General features: G+C 40.8%; 2 protein-coding genes across 2 annotated transcripts; both read left to right on the forward strand.

Annotated features, from left to right (window-relative positions):
- The first annotated feature begins 200 nt into the window (after nucleotides 1-200).
- LOC106587977 (gamma-crystallin M2-like) lies at nucleotides 201-1,224 on the forward strand. Its single transcript, XM_014176640.2, has 3 exons — nucleotides 201-273; nucleotides 496-738; nucleotides 878-1,224. The coding sequence occupies exons 1-3, from the start codon at nucleotides 244-246 to the stop codon at nucleotides 1,175-1,177; spliced, it is 573 nt and encodes a 190-aa protein (XP_014032115.1). The 5' UTR covers nucleotides 201-243; the 3' UTR covers nucleotides 1,178-1,224.
- Nucleotides 1,225-7,770: 6,546 nt separating this feature from the next.
- LOC106587962 (transcription factor Sp6-like) lies at nucleotides 7,771-20,776 on the forward strand. The gene is made up of 2 exons (XM_014176625.2): nucleotides 7,771-8,037; nucleotides 16,574-20,776. The coding sequence occupies exon 2, from the start codon at nucleotides 16,745-16,747 to the stop codon at nucleotides 17,660-17,662; it is 918 nt and encodes a 305-aa protein (XP_014032100.1). The 5' UTR covers nucleotides 7,771-8,037; nucleotides 16,574-16,744; the 3' UTR covers nucleotides 17,663-20,776.
- The last annotated feature ends 1,643 nt before the right edge of the window (nucleotides 20,777-22,419 follow it).

Genomic DNA, 22,419 nt, shown 5'->3' on the forward strand with positions numbered 1-22,419 from the left:
TGAGAGTAAACTCTCAAAAGCCTTTATGTTACTTTGTAAGAGAAACAACCAATTGAAAAGCAGCCTTTCTGGAAATGTGGACGTAACCTCAGTGGCCTCAATAGGCCTCTATAGCATGTTGCTGGGTCAGGGATTTGAACAATGGAGCTAGCGATTCTTTGGGTTTGGTCAGGTATAAAAGAAAGGGTTAAACCAGGTAGGAAGTCAGTTCAGGAGCAGCAACCAGCAGCACAGTTAGCAAACATGTCCACCACCAGCATGAGCAGGGGCAAGGTAAGCACTGGGAAAGTTTTGAAAATACATACCAACATTTTTCTAGATTGGTATACATTAGGGCTCTAGCGCTCTAGCACCACAAACTAAAACATGAATGTTTGACTCATCCCAATATCCTGGTTGCTATTGTGATTGAACAGTAGACAATCCCACATTTCTCTAAAATGTTTCTTTCATACAATTGTTTAATTCATAGAAATTATTCCATTATATTTTCAGATCATCTTCTATGAGGACAGGAACTTCCAGGGTCGTTCCTATGAGTGCAGCAGTGACTGCAGTGACATGAGCTCCTACCTGAGCAGGTGCCACTCCTGCAGGGTTGAGAGTGGCTGTTGGATGCTGTACAACCGCAACAACTACATGGGAAACCAGTACTTCATGAGGAGGGGCGAGTACCCTGACTACATGCAGCACTTTGGAATGAGTGACTGCATCAAGTCCTGCCGCATGATCGCCATGGTAGGTTGAAAATATCTCATCTTAAAATAGTCACATCTTGTCATTGAAGGTAAAACATATTTTAATGGTCACACTCTCATATTAAACAATGTTCTAAATAATTATCTCATCTATGAAACCTGTACTTTTATCCTAACAGCACAGAGGAAACTACAAGATGAGGATCTACGAGAGAGAGAACTTCGGAGGTCAGATGCACGAGATGATGGACGACTGTGACAACATCATGGATCATTACCGCATGTCCAAATGCCAGTCCTGCAACGTGATGGAAGGCCACTGGCTGATGTACGAGCAGCCCCACTTCAGAGGCAGGATGATGTACATGAGGCCTGGAGAGTACAGCAACTTCAGCATGGGCATGGGAATGGGAGCCATGGGCGGCATGAGTGGTATGAGGTTCATGAGCATGAGGCGTATCATGGATTCCTGGTACTAAATACCCGTAGCAAGTAAAGCCATTGAATAAAATAATTCACAAACCTATTAAATCTTTCCCTTTTTATGTGTGACAAAAAAATGTGCCTGCTGATTTGTTGTCCACACATCTGCATCCCTTGTCATATACAGTCCCTTGCATATGTATTTGGACAGTGAAGCTAAGAATTAACATTTTGAGAATTTTGGATTTGAGATCAAATGTTTCATATGATGCGACAGTACATAATGCCATATTTTATTTGAGGGTATTTTCATTTAGTGCAGGAAGATTCGCAGCAACAACAAAGTGATCAAATTAAGATCTATGTATCTAGTTGTAACTCATTGTGGTGCAAAACATGCACTAGGCCTTCTATGCAAATTGTTTCAGTGCTAAAACTCAATGTTACATCACAGTTGGTGGTCTTGTAGCTGGACTAGACTGTCAGCCTCAGGACACTGATCCTGTCTGTGAGTTTATTTGTTTTGACAATGATACTCCATGGAAGTAACTTGGCAATACAAAAGGAAATGATATAAACCAGCCTAACAGCATTTCTGAAATTACTGTCAAAATTAAGTTTAGGACATTGTTATTACCCTCTGTTACTAATATGTTTGGCACCAGTAAAGGGGTTGTGTCCATTCCAAGTCTACAAGTCTAAAAGTCTCTTCACGCTTTTGATCAATAGCTAAAGTATTTCCCTTTGTTGTCTAAGCCTAATAGGGTGTCGTCCACACATACGAAAGGATACTTGGGAAGTGAAGTATAAACACAAACACCTTTAACCTATAGGTTTTTGGCTTCTGATTCCAGTTGTCGTTGAACACTTGGCCATATCAGTGCTCAGCTATGCCCAGCTTTGTTTGGGTGTTGAGTGTCTAAGAAAAAGGATGTCAAAGCACTAAGGTGGTGAGAGGTGTTTCCTTGTGGCACTGTGCAGCACACTTGGAATGTATGTAGAGGTGGAGGGAGCAGGCTCGGATTCTTTCAGGTAGACAGCCTGCTATCTGACCGGCACGACTACCCCCCCCCCCCGTTCTTTCATCTCATGAACTGTGCTGACAACCTCTGCACATCCTGTCTGTACTAAGACACAAACACTAACAGCCCTGAAAAGTAAACGCCAACCTCAGGCACAGACAGCCACACCCAGTTAACACCGCTCAAACTGACACACACAGACAGACAGACAGACAGACAGACAGACAGACAGACAGACAGACAGACAGACAGACAGACAGACAGACAGACAGACAGACAGACAGACAGACAGACAGACAGACAGACAGACAGACAGACAGACAGACAGACAGAAACACACACATACACAGACAGACACACACACAGAAACACACACCCACAGTCAGACACACACTTACGCACTCATGCATACCACACACAGACTACACAAAACAGACACACTTTATATCAAACAAACTGTGGGCGTACACCCCCCCCCCCCCCCAAGTCACTCTCAAAACAAACACCGGTTGACGACGTACACAGCATATTTACATAAGTTAACATTACATTTTACAAATGTTATATTTAAGTTGCATTATGATGAACAAAATAGTATTGTAATCTAAAATGTAAAATTTTCTGATTTAATCCAAATTAATAAAGTGAACGGCTATAATTTTATTTGATTTCATCAACAAAAGGTGGGGGCACTCCAAAGTTTTGAGCTATGTGACACAAGGCTCTTCCCTTAAAGCTGTCCATACAGGTTATACATTTTATATGACCAAATTCTTATTTACAAGGGCGGTCTGGCATGTGGCGATGTGAACACACTGACACTCCTGATAATGGGCGTGAGGGCGGCTATTCTCTCATAGACACACAGGCACTGCGACAATGCGGCCCTATGGCCCAGCCCCAAAGACAGACTACCATCTGCCACCTGAACCAAGAGGCCAGCGGCCCGGGAAGATGAGGGGTGTTCTGGCACGGAAACAGCTGGTGGAGATCGGAGAGGACATTAATCTGGAGGGGAAGACAGGATGGCAGGGATGAGAGGTTGGATAATAAAGCCTGGTATTAAGGGTGAGGGGAAGAGGGCCGTGTGTGTGTGTGTGTGTGTGTGTCTGCTCTGTTCACACTCTTTCTGTACTGTTGATACGACCTAAGACAGGGCAAACAACTCTGACAGCCATTTCTACTAAAGTTACCTCTAATTCTGACTTTCCTCGCATTCAGGAGAATATTCATAATCTAGTTGATTTAGAGCTAGAATGTTATGGCTCTGCTTCCTGGCATGATTTCCGCAGCTGTCACACACAGGAATATGAGATTCAAAGTCTTCATCTACAACTGAGATACTTTGGAAAGGTGGAACGGGGATAAAATAAAATGGAGCTCGCCATACTCCAAGACTAATTCAAGTTCTGGTTTAAAAGGAACTTAAGTGGAGGAGGAGGAGGGGAAGCAGGGCGGCATCAGTCTCTCAGACAGTAATGGCGGCGCCACTGCTGTTTAACAATCAAAGATGGGAGGCGGGGGCTACTGAGGAAGTCTCTCCCCAAAAATACAGGTGTTTGGTACAATCAAAGTAGCAGCTTGCAGAAATGACTGGGTTTGAAGTTGAAAGGGGAGGTAGAGAGCGAGGGAGAGGGGGCTGCTGTGGTGAGTGAGTGAGTGTCTAGGTGTGTTTGCATGAAGAAGGGAAGAAAAAAAACGTGACTCAGTCAGACTCAGAACCCCTGGCAGCCGGTACCTCCTCTTATGGGATTTTGAATAGTAAACAAGGATATAGGAAGTCTACTACTGTACACTTACTGTTTACTCTAGTTGACTTTTTTTCCCCCCTCAGAGGGGAAATGAGGCTTTACCTGGCCAATCCCTCTGGAGGCTCCAACGGTGATATTAGGCTTTAGCTGAGACAACATTGTAGTTCCCGTGGGACACACATAAAACATGCTTTATGGTTGGTTAGTCAATGTTAGGCTACTTAAAACAGGTCTCCCTTGCAAATTAGATTTTTTTCTCTATGAGACAAATCTGTACAAATTAAAGTTAAATAAGCTATAGACATAGACGAAAAGAAACTAGTACACCATAGACATGAACACATCAACTATGAGTATGATTATGATAATCATTTTCTTCTTTTATCATTTTTTTTTTTTTTTGATTCCTCTTAATGATACTGGATGACGAAAGCAAGTGTGGAACAGAAAACTACAAAAGATAAGTTCCTTGAATTGTTTATCTTTGGATACTTCAATGAAACAGCTTTAATCCAAGGAGAATGGCCAACAATGTGACAAAATGTACTTTGTTCACTATCCGTGATAGATGATTCATTTCATAGGGATTTGTGGGATTTTGCTGCCGCATTCGACTAGAGAGATTCAGCTATACAGAATGTGCCTCAGGACTAGAGCGCTATGTAAGCCTCAGAGAGTGTGAATGGATTTATATAGGGTGGATGAGGTCTATAGTGGGTCCTTGGCACCCGGGTTATAGCTGAAGGATTTAAGGTCCAAAATGATGGTGTGTCCTGTCCTGAAATGGAGTCTGTGAGACAGTGTACTGTCAGTATATACGATATACTATACATTTACAGTATATGACTAAGCATCTTCAACCAACTGCTAGAGGTTCAAATCCAGCTGTGAACAGTGTATAGGCCTACTAGCAGCTCTACGCCTGGAAGAGGGCGGACCGAATTTTAGGTAAACCATCTGAACAGACTACCGTTTAAGTACAAGCCCTATCAAATGGTCTTTAACGTCAGTTTGAGGGGTTGAAGGTAAAATCCACGAACATACACAGACAATTTAGAAACACACACAACCTTATGAAAGACGCTTAAAAGAATGCAACCACTGACAGAAAAGGGGGCAACGTGCCATCTAAACAGATTCAAAACCTTAAGAGAATTTGTAAGCCCCTTGTAATTGATCTTAAATGCACTGTAATTAAATGTTATTAAACAGTCTCTTTTGGAGTTGGAAGAATTTTATTCACAAGGAAATATGTCTGACTATTGAAAGACATTGGTAAACATCATTTAGGCATTGTGTGTGGTCCCCAATTCAGCTACTTGATCCCTCTCTGTGTACATGCGTATCCAGATTAATTTCACTAGTGAGAACGCACACAAGGTCAATCCCCTATTGAAAGGAATTCTTTCTGTGTGAACTTTTCAATACAGGTTTGGAAAGCGAATAAGTATAGAAGAAAAGCCTAATCCCTTATCGAGGAAGCACTTTTATAGCACAGTGCATGAAGGCTACAGTTTTCTGTTGTAATACACAGTCAGTCTGTTTTATTGAAACACGCTACGCACATACAGTGCCTTCAGAAAGTATTCACACCCCTTGACTCTCTCCACATTTTGTTGTGTTACAGCCTGAATTTAAAATGGATTAAATTGAGATTTTGTGTCTCACTCTGTGTGCAATAATAGTGTTTAACATAATATTTGAATGACTACCTCATCTCTGTACCCCACACATACAATTATCTGTAAGGTCCCTCAGTCGAGCAGTGAATTTCAAACACAGATTCAACCACAAGGACCAGGGAGGTTTCCCATTGCCTCACAAAGAAGGGCACCTATTGGTAGAAAATAAAATAAATCAGACATTGAATATCCCTTTGAGCATGGTGAAGTTATTCATTACACTTTGGATGGTGTATTAATACACCCGGTCACTACAAAGATACAGGCGTCCTTCCTAACTCAGTTGCCAGAGAGGAAGGGAAACCCTCAGGGATTTCACCATGAGGCAAATGGTGAACTTTAAAAGAGTTGCGGAGTTTAATCACTGTGATAGGAGAAAATTGAGGATGGATCAACAACATTATAGTTACTCCACGATACTAACCTAAATGACACAGTGAAAAGAAGGAAGCCTGTACAGAATACAAATATTCCAAAACATGCATCCTGTTTGCAACAAGACACTAAAGTAATACTGCAAAAAATGTGACAAAGTAATCTACTTTTTGTCCTTTATACAAAGTGTTATGTTTGGGGCAAATCCAATGCAAGACATTACTGAGTACCACTCTCCATATTTTCAAGCAATGTGGTGGCTGCATCATGTTATGGGTATGCTTGTAATCGTTTAGGACTGGGGTGTTTTTCAGGATAAAAAATAAATAGAATGGAGCTAAGCACAGGCAAAATCCTAGAGGAAAACCTGGTTCAGTCTACTTTCCACCAGACACTGGGAGATGAATTCACCTTTCAGCAGGACAATAACCTAAAACACAAGGCCAAATCTACACTGATTACCAAGAGACAGTAAATGTTCCTGAGTGGCAAAACTTGAAAATGTTTGTAAATTTGCAAAAATTTTGAAAAGCATGTTTTCACTTTGTCATTATGGGGTATTGTGTGTAGATGGGTGTGAAAAAAAACATACATTTAATCAATTTTGAATTCAGGTTGTAGCACGACAAAATGTGGAATAAATTAAGGGGTATGAATAATTTCTGAAGGCACTGTATCATTCATGATTGTGAAAACGTGAATCAGAGTCAATATTTCATAATTTGATTCAAAACAAAATACATATGTATCCTGTTATGTTGCAGTCCAAACCATAGACACACTGTACATGCATCATTGCTACAAACTCAGCGTTTTAAAAACTGCTGCTTCAGAGAAAGAGAAGAAGATGGCATTAAGTAAGTAAACCACTTCCCGCCGGTCTGTCTGTGGTCTCTGTTTGTCAGTTGATTTGAAGTCACTCCACCAACATGCTGTGACAGGAAAGGAATTAACTGAGAGGGAAAAAATAAAAACTTTAGAAGAAGAGGCTGATAAAACGGTGAAGAGCAGTGATGTTGGATTGGATTTAATCAGTATTTTCATTGGTATGACAGACAACAGTTAACAAGCGTTTCCTTTCATTTGGCAAAAGTAAGAGGACCAGCTATGTATTTGGGCACAACTGAGCTTTGATAAGGCACCTACACTGCCTGTAACATGCAGTAGATGAAAGGATATGATACTGTTTTGTAAATTGTGGTCTCTTGACAATTGAGAATTGAACTGACACTGAAGGTTAGATATAAACAGGTTACAGTTGATTAAGTATGCATAACAATTAAGAGATACAATCTGTGCTAAAGAGACCTGTTGCCAGTAGTTTACATAGGATGACATTGGAGCCTACATGGTGACCAGACCAGTGACAATAATGACCATTGCAATGGTCACTGTGTCACCATGGGGTCAATGAGATGACTGACATGTATTTTTAACAAGCAATCTAATAAACAAGTAGGCTACTGTATTGTAAGTGACCAGCTACTAGTAATGCATCAGTGCATTGCGACATAATTCATTAGAGTGTTTTTTTAATTTGACAGGTCAAATGCTTTGAATAAAGTTTTTCTGAGAGTAAGTTGCGGTGGGCAAACATTAGATCCATTTAAAATGCAAGTATTAGGCACTGAGACAACCCCAAATGATGTAACAAGAGTGTTCAAAAGAGTTGTCAACTTTCTCATGGGTTCGAATGTTGTAACGTAAGTGAGCCATGCCCATGTACACTTCCTGACCTCCTGCCGCGCGAGCGCATCTTCAAAGGAAAAGCACACACCGAAAGAGGGCGGAGCCTGCGAAAAGAAAAAGATACATAACCTATTATAAACTTTGCCACCGCTGAGTACGCTTACCTGTACGTGGAAGCGTTGTCTCGTCTCACCTGAACCGCCCGAGATGGAGGGAACTGTATGATATACGAGGATATCTATTTATTTATTCGATTATTATTTTTTTTTACCAAAGGCTTTTACTTGACTTCTCCCAAGGTGGTTTATTTATTTTCATACCAGTGAATACAATAGGCAACAAAAAGCTATTCCTACATCGCGTCGGAATAGAACTACGGGCACCATTGTATAAACAGGTAGCTATATATGTTTCAATATCAACGTTTTTGATTAATCAGCATCGCATTTTGTTACCAACGAGGTAACCGTTGCATTGTATTTCTTGTGTAGTGGAACAATATCGAAGTGACGGGTACATCATTTTGACAGTTGCATGAACAATGAAACAGAGGAATGTACCTGGAATATCTAGAACCGCTTGAAATAAAGATATATGGCAAATATTTAAGTATTTGTTTTTAAGAAAAAGTAAGAAAAGAATATTGCAAATATCTGTATAAGTATTTATTATCTTCAATGTGTATTTTAATTTAGATTTGGAAAGACATATTTCAATTCATAATTTGTAATGAGTCATGGAGTCATGAATATATATATATACCATATTTGAAAATAGTATAATTTGTACAATTTGCATCAAAATAAAGTAGGATAAAGTAGAAATTGAATAAATCTCCTTTCCAGTTTGAGTTAATATTTAGGTGAATGTTTCCTGGTCACAGATTAAACATAAAGCAGGAGGTAAAGAGGCCCTAAAAGGTTGTTGAATGTCTCCTATTTTTAAGTGTTTTCACCACCCAAAGACCTCGATTTAGAAATTGGTTATCCCACACAGGGGTATTCATTATGACTGAGGGAATCAATTAGTACCAGTAATCTGTATGCCTTCCCATGTTGAAAAGCACACTGAGGATGATGAACCATCATCACCATCAAAACCAACAATCAAAATAAACAAAAAGCATTTTAGGTACTTTTTTTAATAAAAATGTATTTTTTTACAATGAATGGTATTCCAGTCATTAGAATATGTTATAGTGAATTTTTATTATTTTTTATTATAGGGTAATCCTATCTTGCACTCTCTCATACAAAATATTCCAATGCTGTAGTAGACTATAAAACTACAGTATGAATGTTATGGTGACTGAAATGCATAAAGAAGTGACTTTAAGTTGACAAAAAATAAGACAACATTACATCATGCCTCATATAGACCTGTGTAGGCCTATGAGTGCAAGCTGATTCTCTTCAACCCAGATTGATCCAAGACATTCAGGACCTTGATAATGTATGTGTAATCAACAGGGACAGGGAACAACCCATTCAGTGAAAGGAAATGATATAATCCTAAATGATTTTAAGTACAAAAACAAGAAACAAGAGATCACGAATGTCAGAACGAATCCAGTTGACAACCCAAATAACACTGTATCAGAAATCCAAATGCAATATATGCGTATATACACCAAAAACAATATGTACAGCAGTAGATCGAGAATCCAGTATATAAATAAACAGTGTAACAAAATGCAATGTACAGTAGTAGATACAGTGCCTTCAGAAAGTATTCACACCCCTTGACTTTTTCCACATTATTGTTATGTTACAGCCTGCAATTAACATGTATTCAATTTAGATTTTGTGTCACTGGCCTATACACAATACCCCATAATGTCAAAGTAGAAATATGTTTTTAGAAATGTATTTTTTTAAAATAAATAATGATAAGCTGAAATGTCTTGTGTCAATAAGTATATTATAGCAAGCCTAAATAAGTTCAGGGGTAAAAATGTGCTTAACAAGTCACATAATAACTTGGATGGACTCACTCTGTGTGCAATAATAGTGTTTAACATGATTTTTGAATGACTACCTCATCTCTGTACCCCACATACAATTATCTTTAAGGTCCCTCAGTTGAGCAGTGAATTTCTAACACAGACTCAACCACAAAGAACAGGGAGGTTTCCAATGCCTCGCAAAGAAGGGCACCTATTGGTAGAAGGGTAAACATTTAAAAAAGCAGACATTGAATTTCCCTTTGAGTATGGTGAAGTTATGAATTACACTTTGGATGGTGTGTCAATACACCCAGTCACTACAAAGATACAGGCCTCCTTCCTAACGCAGTTGCTGGAAAGGAAGGAAACCGCTCAGGGATTTCACCATGAGTCCAATGGTTAAAACAGTTACAGAGTTTAATGGCTGTGATAGGAAAAATGTATCAACAACATTGTAGTTACTCCACATTAAATACATAAATGACAGAATTAAAATATTCCAAAACATGCATCCTATTTGCAATAAGGCACTAAAGTAAAACTGCAAGAAATGTGGCCAAAAACGTTATGTCCTGAATATAAAGCCATAAGACTTCTGAACAGGTAATCAAATGGCTACCCGGACTATTTGCATTGTGTCCCCCCCTCCAACCCCTCTTTTACGCTGCTGCAACTCTCTGTTTATCATATATGCATAGTAACTTTAACTATACATTCATGTACATACTACCTCAATTAGCCTGACTAATCGGTGCCCCCGCACATTGGCTACCCGGACTATATGCACTTAAAAATTGCACTGTTGGTTAGGGCCTGTAAGTAAGCACTTCATTGTAAGCTCTACACCTGTTGTATTCAGCGCACGTAACAAATAAACTTTGATTTGATTTGATTTATGTTTGGGGCAAATCCAAAACAACACATCACTAAGTACCACTCTTCATATTTTCAAGCAAGGTGTTGGCTGTATCATGTTATGGGTATGCTTGTCATGGGCAAGGACTAGGGAGTTTTTTAGGATAAAAATAAACAGAATATAGCTAAGCACAGACAAAATCCTTGAGGAAAACCTGGTTTAGTGTGCTTTCTAACAGACACTGGGAGACAAATTAACCTTTCAGCAAGACAGTAACCTAAATCACATGGCCAAATATACTTACCAAGACGACATTGAATGTTCCTGAGTAGCCTAGCTACAGTTTTGACCTAAATAGACTTGAAAATCTATTGCAAGACTTGAAAATGTCTGTCTAGCAATGATCAACAACCAACTTGACAGAGCTTGAAGAATTTTTTTAAATAATAATGTGACAATATCGTACAATTCAGGTGTTTAAAGCTCTTAGAGACTTACCCAGAAATATTCACAGCTGTAATCGCTGCCAAAGGTGATTCTAACATGTATTGACTCAGGGATGTGAATTCTTATGTAAATTAGATATTTCTGTATTTCATTTTCAATACATTTTCTAAAAACATTTTTTCACTTTGTCATTATGGAGTATTGTGTGTAGATGGGTGAGAAAAATAAAATATTGAATCCATTTTGAATTGAGGCTGTAACACAACAAAATGTGAAATAAGGGGTGTGCATACTTTCTGAAGGTCCTGTATATTACAATGAGCTATATGAAGAATACAGTATATGAATACACAGAGTAAACAAAAGTATAAAATAAACGGTCCAGTGTTTAATGTCTCTATATACATGGGACAGCAGCATTGGCTGTGTGTGTGTGTGTGTGTGTGTGTGTGTGTGTGTGTGTGTGTGTGTGTGTGTGTGTGTGTGTGTGTGTGTGTGTGTGTGTGTGTGTGTGTGTGTGTGTGTGTGTGTGAGTATGGGCGTATGCGTGTGTGAGTCTATTTGTGAGTACAGGAGTCTGCGTGTTTATGAGGTGTGTGTGTGTGTAAGCTTGTGTGTTTTGTGTGAGGGAGTCTGTTGAACAGTCTGATGGCCTGGAGATAGAAGCTGTTTTTCAGTCCTTCTGTCCCAGCTTTGATGCACCTGTACTGTCTCTGTCTGCTAGATGGTAGCAGAGTGACCACACCACCCTAAAGAGCGATTTGGTTGAGGGCGGTGCAGTTGCCATACTAAGCGGTGATGCAGCCCGACAGAATTCTCTCAATGGTGCATCAGTAAAAGTGTGTGAGGGTCTTAGGGGCCATGCTGATTTATTTCAGCCGTCTGAGGTTGTATGGACGCCGTTGTCCCTTCACCACGGTGTCAGTGTGGTGGAATCATTTCAGGTCCTCAGTGATGTGCACACCAAGGAACTTGAAGCTTTTGACCCTCTTCACTGTGGCCCCGTCTCCTGTAGTCCACGATCAACTCCTTTGGGGTTTTTTACGTTGAAGGAGAGGCTATTTTCCTGGCACCACTCCACCAGACTCTAACCTCCTCCCTGTACACTGTCTAGGCAGGTTTCCATTGAACCAGGTTTATTTGACAAAAACAATGTTGAGTAAATCATTGCGACATGTGTAATAGAAACGGCAGTAATAAGCAAATTTTTCTAAAGATCGACAACATTTTTATATATTTATTCGACGGGTGGATATTTATTTTGTCTAACTTTCTTTATTGTGACAAATGATGGAAACTGTGTTTTTCAAATGAATGATGATTGACAAATAATTGTTGATTATCATCACTTAACTATAAAGCTCCTTAACCACTTCCTGTTATTCGAAGTAGGGGTGCCGAGGGTGCTGCAGCACCCCTTTGATAAATAGAAATTGAAAACAAATAAAACATTGTATAAATCACAAAATGATATTACTCCTGTGTGAACTAGGGCTTTATTACTCCTGTGTGAACTAGGGCTTTATTACTCCTGTATGAGCGAACCAAAAAAATACTCCTCAGTACACGTTACGTAGCTACTGGTAGGTTTGAGTAGATTACTGATCAATCAGTGTATGATAGGCCTACACTATAATCGCTATACTAAGCCCTAAGCTCAACCTTGGAGATCAATTTAGGGCTTATTGTTAAACAGCTAAATACTTACCTCAAACATAGGTGTTTAAGAAGGATACCCTAATTTGTTATTAAGTGTATGGGACTTTGGGGGCCAACCCAACCAGAGCACTTGAATTTCTAAAAAGACATTTAAATGTCAAAGTTGACAGGCAATATGCCTCAGAGGACCCTAAGCCTCACGGTTGTCACAGTGGCTAGTGAGTTTTCCCATTCAATGACCATAGAAATGTAAAGATGTATTCTAAGTATATGTTGTAGTCTAATACAATGAGACAGGAGGTGTCATATTACTTGTGTACTCTTTGTCCAACTGTCAACACATGGGTTGTGCTCCTCTGTGTAGACCTGTCTTTATATGAGTCATGATGATTTATTGACACGCTAGTTGAGACACTTCCTCTACTCCATCTTCACATTTTGATTGAGTATTTGAATTGGAATTTCATGTCTGTGCAAGAATGTTTACAATTATGCTCAAATTTGGACACATAATGCGTAACATTTACAACATTTGATGTAAAACCACATGAACATACAACAAATCAAGGTTGTTGCATTTGTCTGTGATACTAGTAGACAAACAACTGTCAGACGGTCACTATTCTACAGGGACACCAACGTAGAAGGGAATGTATTTCCCTATGTGTATGAGATTGCTTGTTGCCACTATCAATCCTCATCTGTACTTTAATGACATTTCCCCGTCTTAGTCTTCTAGAATGTCTTGGAACCTGTAACGTTATATCACATATCAGACTAAACCACAAGATTTTCTCAACTCAAAACACAAACACAGATATTTAGAAGTAGGAGTACAGATACTTCATACCGTACTGACAATTCCAAATGTCTGAGTTTGATAGAAATACATTTTGGATGGTAAAAAGAAACGTATGGAGAATCCACAAGCTCCGGTCCAGTATCGTTTTTTATTCATGGGTGTGACAGTAAACACCGGGAATCTTATTCTGCTATTATATTGTTTTTGTACTTTTCCCTTTACTGGCTGAATCGGAACGCTAACCAACATGGAATAACCCCAAAGTCAATTCGTCATCTACCGTGATGCGTTCCTCCCCCGGAGCATCTTCTCCTCTCTGGCAGACTAGTAAACCAGGGGGGGCTGGGTCTTGGCAGGGCAGAGTCTCCTCTGTCTCTGGCAGACTAGTAAACCGGGGACTGTGTTAGGTCTTGGTCGGGCAGGTTTTACGAGGCAGCCCCGTCGTCCTGCACCTTCCTCCCCCCTCTCCCCTCCCCCAGGGGCCCCATGCCAGCTGTTACCCTCAGGATACTCTCTAGTGTTCCAGCCAGCCACTTTTGTGAATGGAGGAGGATCGGCCACTCTCTTATTTGTTTACAGGGCTATTATATCAGAGAACGAACGAGAGAAGGGGGAAGAGAGAGAGAAAGAGGGGGATGCTTCACGCCACGGTGCATCTGACTCGCATTCCCCCAAAATTATAGAGCAGCGGCGGAGCTCTGGCTCCGGGGCGACGTAAAATAAATCAGCTTGACCTTTAACACCAGACCTCTAATTCTGGAATTCCAAACTAATCGCTTTACGATTTCATTCCAACTCAAGAGCATCTCCTCTCTAGTGTCTGAAGAGGGCCATGGGAAGACCAGTCCAAAGCATAACTCGTAATCCTGTTGGTCTTCAAGGCATTGCTTGTTGTCTCAGCAAATTGAAAATCAATTGAAGGGATCAGCGCTTGAGTTGGGCCTGTGCTCATTGGTAGGGAGTACCCGCACCCCAAATGTTCTATTGCTTGAGTGCCAGTACCTACACTACCATTCAAAAGTTTGGGGTCACTTAGGAATGTCCTTGTTTTTTAAAGAAAAACACATTTTTTTGTCCATTAAAATAAAATCAGATTTCACATTTGCAATAGATGTTCATATAAAGTCATTGCTTTTCTCAATGCTCACATTACTTTAGATATGATTCTTTTTTGTTAATGTTGTAAATGACTATTGTAGCTGGAAACGGCTGATTTTTTATGGAATATCTACATAGGCGTACAGAGGCCCATTATCAGCAACCATCACTCCTGTGTTTCAATGGCACGTTGTGTTAGCTAATCCAAGTTTATCATTTTAAAAGGCTAATTTATCATTAGATAAATGCAATTATGTTAGCACAGCTGAAAATGGTTGTTTTGATTAAAGAAGCAATAAAACTGGCCTTCTTTAGACTAGTTGAGTATCTGGAGCATCAGCATTTGTTGGTTTGATTACAGGCTTAAAATGGCCAGAAACAAAGAACTTTCTTCTGAAACTTGTCAGTCTATTCTGAGAAATTAAGGCTATTCCATGCGAGAAATTGCCAAGAAACAGGAGATCTCATACAAGACTGTGTACTACTCCGTTCACAGAACAGAGGAAACTGGCTCTAAGCAGAATAGAAAGAGGAGTGGGAGGCCCCGGTGCCCAACTGAGCAAGAGGACAAGTACATTAGAGTGTCTAGTTTGAGAAAAGACGCCTCACAAGTCCTCAACTGGCAGCTTCATTAAATAGTACCCGTAAAACACCAGTCTCAACGTCAACAGTAAAGAGGCGACTTCGGGATGTTGTCCTTCAATTTGATGTTATTTTAATTGACAAAAAAACGTGCTTTTCTTTCAAAAACAAGGACATATCTGAGTAACCCCAAACTTTTGAACGGTAGTGTACCTTGTATTGATACCTTTTCCATTCCATTTCAAAGAGTGAATCTAAATCTCACAAGTTGTAGGCTATCTTTGCAAAGTTTCTGTATGTTGTGGAAATAGCTTGCTCAACCTGGCTTTAACGGTTTTGTGGACAAGGGACAGGAGACAGGTCTACCACTGAACCTTGACCCTTCTAATGAAGCTTGATTGTCTGGGTGGCTAATGCTGTATGGTCTCTCTCTCCCAGATATAGTATCATGACCTAGGATCTTCAGATGAACGAAGATAGTAACCTCTTCAGAACCAGACTGCTTTACTGTTTCCTGCAGTAAAAATAATGGCATATATTTGGGGGGTGGACTGCCAATTTATAATTTTGGGCCAGAACATTTTTGGAATCCTTTTCGTGTTTTGAACCAAGTAAGCGTCTCCTGTATATTGAGTTACAGCTTCTTGACAAAAATGTCTCTCGACTCCTATAATCTTAACTGTTGCATTCCGTCACCTCTCAAAATTCCAAGATAACCTCATTTGTGGGGTGTATATCGTAGCATTGTTCTGGTCCGTTGGAGTTGACGCACTGCAGTGCAGGGGGGACAAGATGCTGACGGTCTTAGAGCATGCTGCCATAATTATATGGATAAAGTCATTGTTCTTGTGTTATTGTTGGATTTGTGTTCGCAGTCTCCTGAAAGCCGTCAGTCAGCAACTGTTGATGCATGCTGCCGCCAGTGTGTAGGAGGCGGGGCGTTGTTTTTTAGCGCAACGTCTCTTTTTTGTTAGTCGCCTCGAAGGAATGTTGTTGTAAATCATGTGTGATTCATAAAAAAACTGGTTATTCTGTCTGCTAGGCTTCATCTCCGAAAATCTCAGAGATGTACAAATACTGTAGATCTTGGCCCACAGCCATTACCTCCCTGGATCTTCTTCCTTTTTACCTCCGTCTCTGCACGGGGCTGTTCCTGTCTACACTCCTCTCTCTTTCTCGCTCTCCTCCTCCTTCCTTCGCCACCTTTCGTATTTATCTCCACTCTGCCTCTGCCTCTTCATAGGGCTGCTGAAGTTGTTTTCTCTTTAACTGTCCTCCACCATGGGAAGTACCTGGCATCGGATGCATTTGGCAGGTTTCTGTCCGGACACGTTTCCCTCATCTCCTTCCCCGCATTCTGTCAGCTCTCTCCTCCGCCACGCAGCGTGAGAACTGAGGTGGGGTGTCCATGGAGACGGGGGCGTGTCTGTTGGGTTACATTGTAGCCCAACAGTATTTCAAGTCATTTGCCTAGAAGCAGTAGTCATTTTACAAGAATTTACTACATCATTTTACAATTTGACAATCCGTTTTTTTGCCAACAGGTTAGTAATCGTGAATAGGATCCTCAAGCTCTCCATCCAGCCATGTGGTAGTCTACACATCTTGACCCAGTTATCAGTCAGCACACCACACCCCGGACCCACCCGGCCACCGCTCACTCCTCACCAGACTCAGCCTTCAACACCAGTATCCCACAGACAGCAGCTGGTCTCATGGCCCACCCCTATGAACCCTGGTTACGGACAGCACCCCCTGGTGGCAGCTCAGATGAGATGAACGTTCCCTCATGGTGGGACCTCCACACTGGGCCAGGGAGCTGGATGGACCTGCAGGCGGGCCAGGGTGTGGGCTTACAGGCAGTTGGTCAGAGCTCCATGGGACTGCAGTCCTCCCTGGGGCCTTACGGCTCCGAGCCCCAGCTGTGTACTCCTGCTCAGCTAGCCCAGCTGGCCCCAGCCTCACACTCAGCTCACTCTCACCTCTTCCCCCAGGATGGCTTCAAGATGGAGCCGCTGGGAGGACCTGAGCTCCTGCAGTCGGAGTCGTACTCCCTGGAGGAGCCACAGGAGGGTGCCGCCTCGGTCCGGCCCAAGCCCCAGCGCCGCTCTGCCTCCAGGGGCTCGGGCCAGTCTGTGTGCCGGTGCCCAAACTGTGTCCACGCCGAGCAGATGGGCCAGAGCACTGACGACGACCGGAGGAAACACATGCACAACTGCCACATCCCGGGCTGCGGCAAGGCCTACGCCAAGACCTCCCACCTGAAGGCCCACCTGCGCTGGCACAGCGGGGACCGGCCCTTTGTCTGCAACTGGCTCTTCTGCGGCAAGCGCTTCACTCGCTCCGACGAACTCCAGCGACACCTGCAGACGCACACCGGCACCAAGAAGTTCAGCTGCACCATGTGCCCCCGTGTGTTCATGCGCAATGACCACCTGGCCAAGCACATGCGCACACACGAGTCTCCCTCCGGGCCAGGGGAGGAGAGGATGTATGGAGAGGGGGGAAGGATGGGGAAGAGCTTTGACACGCCTTCTCCTCAGCCCTCCCACGCCACAGCCTCTGACACAGAGGCACCCCTTAAGCAGCCGAAATGTGAGAAAGACCCCTCTGGGACAGGACAGTCCAGCTAACTGTATCCCGTCCATGTCTGGAATGCTATACCGATAATATACAGTCAGTAGGCTACTTTTAGCCCTTTCTATCAGACAGAGAATCAATCCATAGTTTATAATACATCTAGTCCAGTGGAGGTAGAATCATAGGGGGTTTTGTATTATAAATTGTTAGTTTATTTCTACCAGATGCATTGAACAACATAAGGCAACAAAGGCCCCTCTGATTTTCAGCATGCATCATATCACATATAACAGCACCATACAGCATAGACAGACATAAAACCAAAGAGTCCAAAGCAATTACCCATATGTTACATCACCAACAGAGGACAAGCTGTCAAGTGCCTTGCTGGAAGGATATCCATCTAAGGAATCAAGGAAAAATATTTTTTAGATGTTCTCTTCCATTTAAATGGCAACCAAGTGGCAACCAAGCCAGAGCCAAAGCTTGCTAGCTGCTAGGACTTCCATTGCTGCTACTACTATTATACCATCCATCCACAGAGACATTGGGAACGAGTTAAAGTGAAGATGGTGCTTGATGTGTTTACAGTGAAACTACCAGCTACTTGGAGAGAGATTTATTTCCAGGAAGCCATCAAACTCTCCAGTCTCCACTGCACAAATCTAACTGAATTTAAGGCAATGGAAGTAGAGGGTTAGAATATGTTGGTATGTTGTGTTGACTTCATTTTCCCACACTTTAACCCACCCCCTTGACTTGCTGTGTATAATATACTTTATGTGAGTGTATGAACATGTCACTGGAAAATTCCACACTGTATTTTTGGTTTTGACCACGCACAATGTGGGCGTCAACCTTTTGCCAAAGAGCACCACAGTAAGCACCACTATAATTCAGTTTGGTGTGGTATGTGGGCGGTGCAAGTAAAAATGACTGCATTTTCTCAGTAGATGGCAAATTAATTATAAGTATGGCACTTGAAGTGCAGAGATGTCTCACTACAGCACATTATGGCATGGAATTCATACTCCATGTTTTATGTCAAAAATATATTTTCTGTTTAATGTACAGTAAAAAGACATGAATTGTGTTATCAATGTATTTCACTTAAATGCACCGTATGTATCATCATGTTTAAATGTCCCTCAACTGTGACTGAAAAGCACCGTTGCTCATCTTTTGACACTCCTTGTCTCAGCTATGCAGGTGTGAATGGAATGTTACATGATGACAGCATATCTCATTCACAGGAAATGTGTAATTCCATGGTCTTGTCCCTGATAGTGTATGATCCACACAATACCAAGTTCACACTTCACAGAATATACTGTAGTAACACTTGATAAGGATTTCCTCGGACAAAAGACAGTCTGGATACATCACTACTCATGAAATGTATGCTAGACTGAAATGTGAGCTGAACTGAAATCCCTCATTGAGAGGAACTTAGGTAAACCATATTTACTTCCAGGATAAGCAACAATTCCTCCTCCAAGGTTGTTCAAGCATAAAGCCAAAAACAGATAGAGTGGAATTGTTTAGAAACCATTTTGATATTAATTGTCATAAATAATCATTTCTATATTGATAGAAGATGCACTTTGATAAAGTTTTAGGAATCTAGTCTAGACCTTTCTAAATAGGCATAGGCCTGTGTGTCGTGGTTTAGGCTTCTTAGCTTATTGTGCTCACTGTAAAACAAATTAGCCTTGTTAGGAAAACATTGTTGTATTTTGAGTAGTGACTTAGTCAAAATGTGCTTCAAAGGGTCTAAGCTGAGGTTTAGCTATGTAGAGATCTCTCACTGAGGTGTTTATTGTAGCCCCCATTAGACATAACCCTAAATAAAATAAAACAATGGTTTTTGATGGTTTTACTTGCATTTTGTGTATCAAATGTGATGAAAGGACATCACCTTGAGACTCATCTATTGCAAATCACTTGGGGCCCGATTCAGACTTATGAAATGTACGCCTTTCCTACACACACCTTTCCTACGCACTTCACAGTAGTTGGTATTCAGTCTTACCTTATACAGGTGCGGTTCCCTTGCGTGTGCTGAATACATTTAATTAAACAGCTGAAAACCCTCCCACTTGCTGGCCAATAGATTTTGTTATGGAGTTTTCTTTCAATAGGGTTTCCAGTACATTTATCTAAAGCACCCCTTTAAATGTGGTGTACCATGTATTCATCTCCTTTTCAGCACCAATTGGTGAAGCTTGTATATTATTTAGGGTTAGGAAAGTATTTATGAATAATCAGTGGTGGAAATAATATCCAGTTGTCATACTTGAGTAAAAGTAAAGATACCTTAATAGAAAATGACTCAAGTAAAAGTCCCCCAGTAAAATACTACTTGAGTAAAATTCTAAAAGTATTGGGTTTGAAATATACTTAAGAATCAAAAAGTCAATCGAATTAGTAAAATATACTTAAGAATCAAAAGTTAAAGTGTAAATAATTTCAAATTCCTTATATTAAGCAAACCAGATGGCACAATTTTCATGTTTTTTTATTTAAAGATAGCTAGGGACACACTCCAACACTCAGACATCATACATAGGAAGAATTTGAGTCCGCCAGGTCAGAGGCAGTAGTGATAACCAGGGATTTTCTCTTGATAAGTGCGTGAATTGGACCATTTCCCTTTCCTTTCATTCAAAATGTAATGAGTACTTTTGGGTGTCAGGGAAAGTGTATGGAAGTAAAAGTAAAAGTAGTCAAAAATATAAATAGTGAAGTAAAGAAGTATTTTTACGTAAGTACTTTACACCACTGTGGATAATAATAAATAAACAGGTTTGGAGAGCCTCCACTCAATAAATATATTGGTGAATCAAAAATACAGTGGTTTGATTTATCCTGAAAGTTGCCAAATTCCATTGTTCAATTCTGAAATTGAAAAGTGTACAATAGGGGTTGAACAGTAGTCCTATAAATCTATCCTAATAATCCTCACTAATCATGTAACTTTGATGATAACGGTCCATTTGTCGTAAACTGTGCACCAGGCTCCAGATGTAAACTGCTACATATGGTCTGCGTTCCATAAAGATTCAAATAGGCTACATGTCCCGAATTATTGCCCAATTTGTAATACGTTAGCCTAATATGATCCACTACTGCTAGCTATCCTCAGGAACAACCACACAAACTTGACAGAGGCAAAAAAGGTAAACTAACGATGTCATGGAAATATGCAAAATGTACAGTATGTGGGTATAACTGACAGTGTCTACAGAGAGTGGCTAATATTAAAACAGATTGGAAAAAATACAGTAAAAAGTCCAGGTTTATAATTCAAAAAGTCATAAATCAACTCGGTAGGTTTGACGCTATACAGTCATTTGCAGATGGCCACATAAGCCTATAGCTTGGGTCTCCCAACTTCATCCTTGCAAGTTACAAGGCCAGCATTTCATAAACTTCACCGTGGAAAAGATGATAGGCTAGGTTGATACACTTCAGTTTGCTGCCATATGACTGGTTTCACATTTGTCTCCAGCTATCACAAGGTAAAATAGATCTAAAACAATTGTCATTTATATTTACAATCCCCTTATCCAAGCGGCTTACTCATTTACCTAGCTTTTATCAAAAGCTCTTATCAATTTGTAAATTACAGTGCATGGAGAATTGTGTTACTTCGATCAGAAAAAAATTAAGTAGATGTTGTTTCACTTGGAACCAACAGGAAGCTCGACCTTATTCATCATTTCATCAGGTAAAGGGTGGAATTCTGAGGGAATTAAGTCAAGACAAGGTTAGAATATGGTGTTTCTGAGGGCCTCCCAAGTGGCGCAGCGGTCTAAGGCACTGCATCGCAATGCTAGAGGTGTCACTACAGACCCGGGTTCGATCCTGGGCTGTATCACAACCGCCCGTGATCGGAAGCCCCATAGGGCGGCGCACAACTGGCCCAGTGTCGCCTGGGTTAGGGGAGGGTTTGGCTGGGGGGGGGCTCATCGCGCTCTAGCGACTCCTTGTGGCGGGCTGGGCGCCTGCAGGCTGACCTCGGTTGTCAGTTGAACAGTGTTTTCTCTGACACATTGGTGCGGCTGGCGTCCGTGTTAAGAAGTGCGGTTTGGCGGGTCATGTTTCGGAGGATGCATGACTCGACCTTTGCCTCCTGAGCCCTTTGGGGAGTTTCAGCGATGAGACAAGATTGAAATTGGGGAGAGAAAAATACAAAAAATAATACAAAAATAAAAAGAATATGGGGTATATATAGACACATCTCCACTACACCTTCATTTTTTTATGTTGACCCAAACAAATAGCAAGTGAGTAGCATGCTATTCTCATGCCTAAGTTCAAGGTCAGAATACGTGTAGAGAGAAAAGTGCATAAAAAGGGAATTAAATTCTACACACGCTTAAATTGGGTCGGAATTTCCCCCTTGTAGCTTTGCATTTCCAATAGGCCTATCTAGGAACACTTGATACATGTATTAAATAGGCCTACTGGCTATCTCTATTATTATCATAACTGCTATTATTGAGTTGTATGTGTTAGATAGGAGCAGATTGAAGATTATTAAAATATTATTTAAATGATCCTATTTCATTGATTACAGTAGTATGTTGTCGCAGTAGATATGAATTGAAACAATATTTTGTCATAATTTAAGTACTGCTGTACCATTGCCTGGTTTTAAGACTTGCTTTTAAGACTTGCTTGTAATTTTAATAGAGAAATGTTCTTTATGGAAATAAAAATAGAAATATCACTAAGTAGTATGTTGTTTATTTATTCAGTACTTCATCATGATTTATTATAAGATGCACTGCTAGAACCAACTCGC

Source organism: Salmo salar, chromosome ssa02, assembly GCF_905237065.1.
Source record: "Salmo salar chromosome ssa02, Ssal_v3.1, whole genome shotgun sequence".
Classification (NCBI taxonomy): Eukaryota; Metazoa; Chordata; class Actinopteri; order Salmoniformes; family Salmonidae; genus Salmo; species Salmo salar.

What these genes read in the sequence shown, in the direction of transcription:
- LOC106587977 (XM_014176640.2), top strand. Translation starts at nt 244, where the DNA reads ATGTCCACCACCAGCATGAGCAGGGGCAAG. An exon ending in CCAGCATGAGCAGGGGCAAG is followed by an intron (nt 274 to 495) that starts GTAAGCACTGGG and finishes TTATATTTTCAG; the next exon opens with ATCATCTTCTATGAGGACAG. An exon ending in CCTGCCGCATGATCGCCATG is followed by an intron (nt 739 to 877) that starts GTAGGTTGAAAA and finishes TTATCCTAACAG; the next exon opens with CACAGAGGAAACTACAAGAT.
- LOC106587962 (XM_014176625.2), top strand. Translation starts at nt 16,745, where the DNA reads ATGGCCCACCCCTATGAACCCTGGTTACGGACAGCACCCCCTGGTGGC.